General features: G+C 36.2%; 1 protein-coding gene across 1 annotated transcript; it reads right to left on the bottom strand.

Annotated features, from left to right (window-relative positions):
* Positions 1-3498: 3498 nt before the first annotated feature.
* Positions 3499-10392, bottom strand: MONOS_3136 (uncharacterized protein; the record flags this gene model as incomplete). Its single annotated transcript, XM_067873114.1, has 1 exon — positions 3499-10392. The coding sequence occupies one exon, from the start codon at positions 10390-10392 to the stop codon at positions 3499-3501; it is 6894 nt and encodes a 2297-aa protein (XP_067721867.1).
* Between the last annotated feature and the right edge of the window lie 131 nt (positions 10393-10523).

Below are 10523 nucleotides of genomic sequence, written 5' to 3'. Positions count from 1 at the left end.
CAAGAACCTCAATTTCCATCCCGATGGAAATTGCAAAATTTGACACACAATCTCCAATTACAATACATTCGTGGTTCGAAAAGTTATCCTCCATCAAAGTGGTCAATAGTATTAATAAGAAAGATATTCACAATTTTGACAAATCTTCAGAACGTGAAGATGATATGATTGAAAAACTCATCGTTTGCTTGAAAAACCAATTACCCCCTTCTCTTTCTCCATTGACATATCCGGAAAATGCAACAATTTGTGTGTGCATTTGTGAGAACTGGTTATATCTTCTTCATATTCTAATATCCCCTCACAAAAAGATTCCACCGGGGTTCTCTTTTTAATCTTCATTCAATATATCTTATGAGAGGTCTTAATCTGGTTGGATATCGACGGAATTGTTTCGAATGATAATGACAAAGAAATGGATTCCATTAATTGCAAATAAACATAGACAATCATTATCGAATAAAGCACTCCTTTAAGAAGATAATCACCGAACTCACTTCGATTCAGAAGTGATTGCATTTGCGGAACAAAAACAAAATAACATTGTTAAATCTTTTTCATTCAAACATGGCCAGCCTCTTGCGACCTTGTGATAACCGAGTATTTGCGAGGTTCAAACAAGCTCTTCAAAACTTTCTTGAAAAGCCAACTCAATTTTCAACCTCCTCATGAAGATAAGCTTTGGCAGATTCTTTGCCCAAAACTATAACAGAAGCAACAACTTTATCAGTTATCAGATCATCATTATTAAATACGGGTGTATATCTGGTGTCCGCTGCCCCTGCACTTTCCAGAATTTGTGGTCCACTTTCATCTTCTCAAAAGTTCTCATCATTGTGTTCTAAAAATGATTTGAATAAGGATTTATTTGGAGATTTTTCTCCAAAGGAAAAACAACAACTGAAAGAAAAAATCGAAGAAAAAAAGACAATTGAAAAGGAGCTGAAAGAAAAGAAGGAAGAAAAATCTGAGACATGTGAAGAAAAGGCAAATGAACAAAAGATGTTGAAGAAATTCGTTGAAGTGGAGAAAAAGACAGTTTGATAGAGAAAAAGAAGAATAGTAGATAATTATTTGCAGGGGAAGGAAATTGGTTATACAGTCAAAACCGGATATAATCACGTCGAATATTATCACATTCGTTTATAGTCACATTTTTCGATGCACCGATATTTTTGCTTGTTTTTCATTCATTTTTCATCGCATATAATCATGGGGCTGAAAATATATAATCACATTTTTTATCATTATGTGTGATTTTTTCTATGAAAAATCGGTTTTTTGATCAAAAATTTCAAAAAATTGATTTTTCAAAATATTGTTAAAATAAGTCTGAATAACATAATAAAACAATAAAAATTGTTATTTCTATTGAAAAATGTGTATTTGTCATGTTTTTTCAAAAATAAAAAAATCAACTCAAATTTAATTTTTTTTGTGATTAATTTTTATTTTTTTCTGTGTGAAGCATCATCGCGTTTAATCACAATCGGATAAAGTCACAAAAAGTTGTGCAAAAACCGATGTGATTATATCCGGTTTAGACTGTATTTATGAAGAAAAAGAGACAAAAAGCATTGAGTGCAACACGCAGCTTCGAACATGCGAAAGGAGATAAATAGATGACGAATACTACTCAGATAATATCAATAATAAAAAAATGAAAGGATCAATTTTTCCGGCATATTTATTAATTTGCAAATTTTTCGTTTTTTGAAACTGTGTTCACAATTCATCATTCTCTCATCTCATTTCAAAAATAAAATAAAATAAAATAAAATAAAATAAAATAAAATAAAGTATCTCATTTTTTCATATAGGTTCATTTTGTTAAATTTTGTAATAAATTAAATATTTCATTCATCGAACAAATTTCTGTTTCAACGAATGAAACTTCACAAAAATAAAATAATTACATTGTCAAGCATTCGTTTTTATAACTGCTTAAAATTTGGTGATTAAGAACCGAAATTTGATCAAAAAATGATAATTCTATTTTTATTTGAAAATCAATCAAAATGAACTTTTCAAAAAAATTAAGACAAGTTGCAGATGTTTATGTTCCTTTTTTTTTTATAATACTCCCTTGTTTCACGAACTCTTAAAAAATAAAAATCCATATTGTTCATTGTGGGATTGGATGAATATTTTAAGTATAAACAAACAGCAATTTAATTCCACCAACAACCAGATTTTCCACCAGCTGATGTTTTTTCCACGAATGTTATTCACTAAATGAAAAAAAAAACTGACTTAAGTTAAAATTTTGATAATTATGCAAAACTTTATATGATTTATGAATTTTCAATTTTTGTTTCATTCATTTTTTATTGATTGTGTTTTTTTGACACGTAACACCAACACAGGGTAAGAGCAGAAGATAGGGGTACCTAAAAATCTTAAAGTTAATCATTCATCCTGGATAATACTCAAGCCACATGCTATTTATATGATAAATAATAACAATTTTTTAGGTTTGGAGAAAAATTAGTGTGTATCAATGAATAAATCTTGAAAAAAAGAAACCCAAAATATTAACTGGAAAAATAATAATGAAACATCACGGCTATCCACAACTCCAAAATCTTCTTTATATATTACGCCATTGAAAAGCATGATAGTACGTCCTGCTTCAAGGTATTTGACGGTAATAATTTAATTTTTCCTTTTCATATCAAATTTATTAAATGGAACAAAATATTATAAACCTTTAAAATGAATTGGAATATGAAATTGTTTGTTTCATTTTTCCTTCATAATTTTCTTATTTGATATGTAACTTATATGAAACACATGAATAAATGTGAATATCATTTTTATTTCAAAATATTGCAAAACAATGAAAAAACTTTGGTACCCCTATTTTCTGCATTTACCCAACACAGCTTGAATAATGAAGTTATGAAGAATAATTTTTAAACATAAAATTATTTTCATCAAAATTGAAAAATTACAAATACACCAAAAATTATTCAATATCGAAAAAGTTTAATACAATATTGAAAAGTTGGAAGGAAAAATAACGAAAATGGTTTGAGTTACACAAGAAGATGTCTGCAAATACATATCGGATTAACAATCGAAAAATAAGAATGGTGATTCAACAAAAACTCCATTTATCAAAACATTCGAAAAAGGTGTTGGTAAATCAATCAAAACAATAATGAGAAACAACAGAAAATAAATATTCATGTCTGTTAACAATCAGAAAGGGAAATACAATCACAAAAACTTGAAAATAGAAAAAAGACAAATAAAAACAGTTGTTCTGGTGAGTGACTGAATTCAGTGAAATTATACAAACAAATTACAAACAAGTGGTGAATATGTGTGTGAAAAATAAAATTAACATATAATTTAACAATATCAAAAAATAAAATGAAACGCAAAAACAATGATTTCCAGACTTCTTTCAAATAATCTCTCTTCAACAAACTTTTTCACAAAAAATCTTTTCATTCACCTTTATGACTTTGAATTGATGAATGAAATGAGAAATCATTCTTCAATATTTTCACATTCACTCTTTGCTTCCAAAATGATAATCTTTCCGCTTTTGTTGATCGTATATTGGCTCGATCTCATGCACGTCACATCGATCGCATCTGACATCGTTATCATGGCAGCGCCTGCTGGAAAATGCTGAATAAACTCTCTCTTCAGACTCGGCAGCGATGGTCTTTCTGATGCCTCTGCCAACAGACACCCCTTCACCACCTCTTCGAGACTCGACTCCTCATCTCCCATCCTCGGCCTCTCTCCATTCACGATCTTGTCTCCTGCAATCGCTGCCTCATACTCTCCAAACGGAATCTCCAGTGTCAAGCACTCCCACAGCATCATCCCAATCGAGAATGCCACTGATTCCTTTGTTGCTCCCATCTTCCTGTTCATCTGCAGCTCTGGTGCCTTCCACCTCAAACACTCTTTTTTGTAATCATCTTCATCCTCAAACGCTGATGAGGGCAGAGAGTCACTATCATCATCATCTTCATCATCTTCATCACTGGCAGATGTCACAACTGTTGATGATGAGATCGATGATGAATCCGAGTCATCATCTGACGAGCAGTCGGAGTGCATCACAATACAAATAACCATGTGTTCTGAGAACAGCACAATGTGCGGACTCAGATTGGAAAGAGAGGAAAGCGGAACTTCCATTTCATCAAACGAGTGGAGCGCCAGATTCGCCACCCAGAACAGGATCTGGGCAGCAGTTTGCTCCCTCTCCTTCAATGTGCCTATCGCCATCTCCTTTGTTTTATTCCTTCCGTGCAGCAGCATGAACAATGAATCACTCAGATCCACAATCAGCTTCTCATGAGGAGACGAGCAAGCCACCGCATCTACCAGATTCGATATCGATGAGGTGGTCGGACACAGATCGTCCATCCTCACAAATGTTGTGTTTGTGTCTGTGGATGAGATTGAAGGTGATGGTGTTCTCTTCCTCATCTCTTCCTCCTCTTCTTTCTCCAGTGCCCATTCAGGAATCTTGCCTGAATCCCTTCCAAGAATATATTCTGTCGATCCACTCTCAGCCAACAAATACTCTTCTGACTCTGAATGCACCATCTTCTTTTCATACACCCTCTTCTTTGCATTCTCTTCATTATTCATCCCTTCTCTCCTCCACTGCGCCTCTGGTGACATCTCCATCGTCACCATCTCAAACGCCTTCGGATCCTTTCTGATGTTGTCATTCACAATTTCTCTCAAATCTTTGTTCTCTTTCTTTGCCTTTCTCCATCGAACAGCCAGAACAATAGAAACAATCAGTACAACCAATAATATCACGACCAACACAACGACAATCAATAACCAATATGATTTCCCTTCTTTTCCTCCTTCAACAATTCTTTCATTTCCATTTTCCTTTGCTTCACTGGCATTCTTCAGAATGAATGAATTTGTTGATGAAAGAGATTCTGCATTCCCAAATAAAATAAACACACACACCTCAATTTCATCTCCACAACTGCTAATGAGATCTTTTCCCACACTCCCTTCAACTTCTCTTTCCGATAAGAATCCATTTGAATCAAAATCATGTTTTTCAATTTTTTTCTCTTCTCCCTTCCTCTTCACAACTGAGAATGACAAGTTGCATGGAATAAGAAGCAATCCTTTGAATGTCAGTTTCATTCTATCTGTTGATTCTTTTGCTTCCACACTCTCCAACACGGGAATGAAGAATGATGAATCTCTCTCTGAAGCAATCCCTTCAAAACTGCACCCTTCATTCAACATCCAAAGTGATGTGTTATCCTTCAATCCATCTCCTCCTTTCAAACTCATCACATTCAATGTTCCAAAATCTGAACAGATGATGTTTTTTCTCAATGATGGATATTTTTCAATGAAAGGATTGTTGTTCATAAACTCTCCTTTCTCAATATTCACATTTCCTCCACTCATTGTTATTCCACCTTTTGGTGAATTGGCTATTGTCGTGTCTTTCATCATCACAGAACTCTTCACAACATCCACAAGAGAACCTTTCCACCTGCACATCTCTTCTTCTGTTTTTGAATTCTGTTCATTTCTTTCCTTTGAACTCCCATCAAAAGCGCAATTGTCCATTGAAACATCCAAACAATTCTCCACTTTCATCAATTTCCCTTTTTTGGTCTTTGAACTGACTCCACCTATAGTGCAATTTGCCAATTGAATTGTCTTTTTCATTGCCAAGCAAGATATCAATGAATCTTCATTTTCTTCAACTGTGATATTTTCTGAATGAAACTTTTCCATGTTTAATTGCCCACATTCATTAATATCTATCAGAGAAGTTTTTATTGTTGAATTGCTGATCTCAAACAAATAAATCACTGATGGAAGTGATGATGATAGATATATTGAAGATTCTTGAAGTATTAGACGTTTCACTTTGCATTCCATTAGTTGTAATTCTCCTTTTTCCATGTTGATAATGTGAAATGGAATGTTTGCATATTCTGTATTTCCTTCTTCATTCGATTGTTTAGATTCAAATGAACAATTCATAATTTCAAGAATCCCTCCCTCTGGTGATATAAATGATTTATGTGAAGAGATGAAATTTGAATCAAACACAAAATTCACTCTCACAAATGAGACTGTTCCTGTTGTTATCACCAATGCATCCTTTGTTTTTTCAATGTTTGATTTCACTTCAACTTTGCACATTTCTCTGCTCTTCGAACTCAGACTCATCTCTTTCAGTTCTATTTCTCTTCCAATCACACTTTCTTCAACAATGAGTATTTGACTTATCAGCTCTGAAGTTAGATGAATCAATCCTTGATCAATTGAATCACATGGAAGTGTGTTTGTTCCACACTGTTTATCATTTGATCCATTCAAGCTGCTCACAATGATTGTATCACCTCGATGGGTCATCAAAAAATCAATCAGATCTGTATCATCTGTGTTATTGCACAAATCTCTTCCAAATATCGCATTGAATTGAGTGAAGCTGCCTTCTCGAAAATCAAACCGAAACTGTATTTCATTGATCTGCGATGTGATGTTGAAACATTCAATGAAAATGTCATTCCCCACTCTTGCTGTGTTTGAACTGAATTTCATTCCCACAAATGTGAAATTCAATTCTCCTCTTTCCTTTGTTGCCAGATACACCCCTCCTCCTTTCCCATTGGTGCAGCTGCATTGACTGACTTCGGACTTAATCATCTTCATCGATCCTGATGCACCCAATGTGAAGAATATTGCCCCTCCTTTTTCACTCAATTCTGCCTTGTCTTCTGTGATGTTGCTCGAATTCACAACCAAACAAATCTTTTTCTCACTCTTTGATTCCAAAATGCTCGCTCCATTGTCACTTCTCTTCACTCCTGAAAATGATGAATTATCAATTTCAATATTTGTTCCTACATTTATCTTCAATCCTGGTTCAGATTTCTTGATTGACAAAATGCATCCTCTGCTTTCATTCAACAATTTTACTCGAACATTCTTCAATTGACAAGTAATTCCAGCATCGTGAATGGAAAATATACTGTTTCCAACATTGCACGATTCCATCGACAAATCATTCACTTCCACATTGCCTCCAATCACATCCACAAATACACAATCAAATCCATCGTTCACTCCTGCTTCTGAATGGAATGAACATCCAGTTATCACCAACTCACCAGCTCTGCTTGAAATAATCGTTTTGGCTGAGTTGTCGAATCCCGATGTTAATCGGAGCTGGATATTTGTCAATTCAAGATGAATATCATTTTCCATGAAATATTCCAGCTGACTTCCAATTGCCTTTTCAAAATTCAATATTGATTTCACATTCTCTTCTCCCATCGATGAAGATTTTTTGATCTGATAATTGGACACATTGAATAAATCTCTAATAATGGTTGATCCTTCAATCTGAATTGTTTTATTTCCAACCTCCTGTTTCATGTTTTCCATCCCTTTCCACATCGTGAAGCAAGGCTCTTCCTCACTTCCACAACGTGCAACATCAAATCCATTCGATGAGATAAATATCTCAAATGAGCTGTATGGAATCAAAAACATGAATAAATCTTTGTTCGAATGAAAGTTATCACTTCCAACAAACAAAGTTTTGTCATCTTTCATTGAGGAATAATCAAACTTGAATGAGTCGTTTGTCACGGTCTTGTTCAGATCAGACGCAGAAATGAACACGTTCTTTCCATATTCTGCCTCATTTCCGTCAAATACAAGAGTATCTGACAACTCAAACAACGCAATTGCATCAGCCAGGTGCATCATCACCCCTCCTCCACATCCGTTGCATTTGCACTGATTAAATGTTGTTGTTCCTCCACTTTGAGCCGTTGACGTTCCAATTCTAACTTTGCTTGTTGTATCTTCCAACTCAACTTTTATCCCCCCTCCATTCCCGTTCTCGCATTCGCATCCTTCCGTTGTTGTGTTCCACACCACAAATGTCTCTCCTCCCTTCACACTCTTTGATATTACAACACCATCTCCTCCTGTCCGATTCACATTTCGAATTGTCACATTCCCAAGCAAACTCTCTCCAGATACTGATTCTCCTGATGATGGTTCAGAAAATAGTGGTTGACTCATTTTCATGTTTTTTATCTCAACATCACTCATCCTCAATTGCGACAGAGCCATCACAAATATCGATGCTGATATTCCACTCTCTCCATTAACGCTTGATGAGATCGCCACATCCTCCAGAGAAAGAGTCCCACTCCCCACAGGCACCACAAACACACTCGGCGATGAGCTTCTTGTCGCGTTGTGATCGATCCCCACATGCTCCACCTCCAGTTGACCAGAAGATACGCTAAACAGTGTTGTCGAGGTCGAAGAAAGAGAATTCGTCCCAATCACGCTCGCTGTCTTCCCTCTCCCAAAAATAGAAATCTTTTTTGTTCCAATATCAATTGTTGCTGTCTCGCTTGTGTGATTCCCTTCAATCAATATGATTGATAAGATCAATTGAGTCAAGCTATTATTGATTGCAACACCAATTGTTCTGCATGCACTTGACTCATCCAATCCACACAACTCTTCTGCATTTCCTCCACTCACTGCTACAAATCGATTAAGAACCCCTTTCTTTAGCCAATCCTTCTTTTCTATATATTGACCATTATAATAACGGCACACTCTCTTATCATTTGTATTCGTTGTGTATGATTCGTAGAACGGGTTATTCGATGAAAAGAGATTGAAATTGTCTTGAAAATACACATCGTGACCATATGGAGTGGAATTACTGCAACTGCAATCGTGGAAGAAGAAGAAATAGCAATAAATGTTGTTGGTTGGAGCTGTTGATTGAGATGGTTCAAGATCAAATCCTCCACCATATGATGCTGCAGAGCACGAAATAAATTGGAGGCTCCTCATTTTGAATGCAGCCGGAACACTTTCACAATACATTCCTCCACCCCTTCTATATGTTAGAGAGCACGAAGTGATAAAACAGTCAAACACACATGCACTTTCCCCTTCTCCACTTTCTGTTCCAATACATGAAGATCCAGAAACATTAAAATCATCAAGATAAAGACCACCTCCATAACTATATGCCTTACAGTTCTGGAACTCGCAACCACTGACCCTGATACATGACGAAATAGACTTGATACATATTCCTCCTCCAACAGCACTTTTTACGGTGCATGCATTGAACGAGCTGTTCACAATCTTGACTGAATTAATCCAATAGCATATAATTCCTCCACCGCCATGATGCGCATAGCAGTCATTGAACGAACAAAATTTCACTGAAAGTGTTCCTGATGACAAGTCATACATGAAAATTGCCCCTCCATTTGAATCTCCATATGAAAAATGAATGTTTGTTCCAGTAGTTTTTGAGCCATTCCACACACACCAAGTGAATGAATTTGCCCCATCGTCGGTTATCTCATGTCTCCCTGGTTTCGACAAATCTCCTTCACTCCCACTGATTACAACATTCTGAGAGCGATAGCACCCGACAAAAGAGGTGTTCGAGGCAGCCAAGGATGACGAGGGGCTGTTCAGCGAGGGTACAATGCCCCCATCATACACATCCCCCACCGACTCAAACTCACACCCACTCATCAGAAATGATATTTGGCTCAGCCTTTCACCCAGATGTGTTGTTTTCGATGGATTTGAAGAGATGTTGAAGAATTCTAATTGGGAAAGACACACAAAGTGCGATGAGATGAATGGGGCTGAAGACACACAAAATGATGAGAAATGGGAAGAACAAATAGAAATGTGGCATTTCTCTGAAATCTCTCCTTCCATTGCTTTTGAAGAGAAAAGTGGAGGGAATATCTGTTCAGTCGAGATTGAAGTTGAAGTTGAAGATGATCTGAGGGAAATGTTGGTGAACAATCCACAGCTCCCACAAAAATCAAAGGGGGGTGTCTCTCTCTCAACTCCAATCACACATCCACTCACCTCAACAGAACTTCCATCCGATGCCCTGAGCACACTCTCCCCACCCATTTCCCTCAATCCCAATGAATTCAGTTGAATTGATGAATTGACCGCAACAACACTTCCCTCAACCCCACTCCCACCACACACACCCTCCTTTCCCCACATTTTCCACTCATCACAAAAACCCCATTTTTCAACTTTCCCAATCTCTCCACTTCTCTCATTCCATTGTTTTGTGCATTTCTTAGTCATTTTATCTTCTTTCCAGGTCTCTCCCACCCCACCTTCTTTTCCTTCAACATGTGCGTCAAATAAATTGTCATCTCCAATTTTGTTGTTTTGAGCCTTCTCTGACCATGTGCCTTCAGAATAATCCAATTCTCCTTCTTTCCCTGATTCCTCAACAAATCCTGCTCCATCACTTGCAGCACCCTTGCACACGCACCCCACACTAATTATCCACACACAATATAATATTCCTGACAGCCCCAATACCATGCCTCTCAAACTGCTTTCTTTTCTTTTTTCTATCGCAGACTAATATGGGCACTTCAACAAAAAAAATATCATTCAACTTTTGATAAATATTGTATTATTATATGAAAATAAATATTCTCCTTTGTTTGTTT

Source organism: Monocercomonoides exilis, assembly GCF_001643675.1.
Source record: "Monocercomonoides exilis strain PA203 chromosome Unknown scaffold44-821271, whole genome shotgun sequence".
Classification (NCBI taxonomy): domain Eukaryota; phylum Preaxostyla; order Oxymonadida; family Polymastigidae; genus Monocercomonoides; species Monocercomonoides exilis.
Note: the sequence above shows the minus strand (reverse complement) of the source record. Positions and strands in the feature narration are given on the sequence as shown.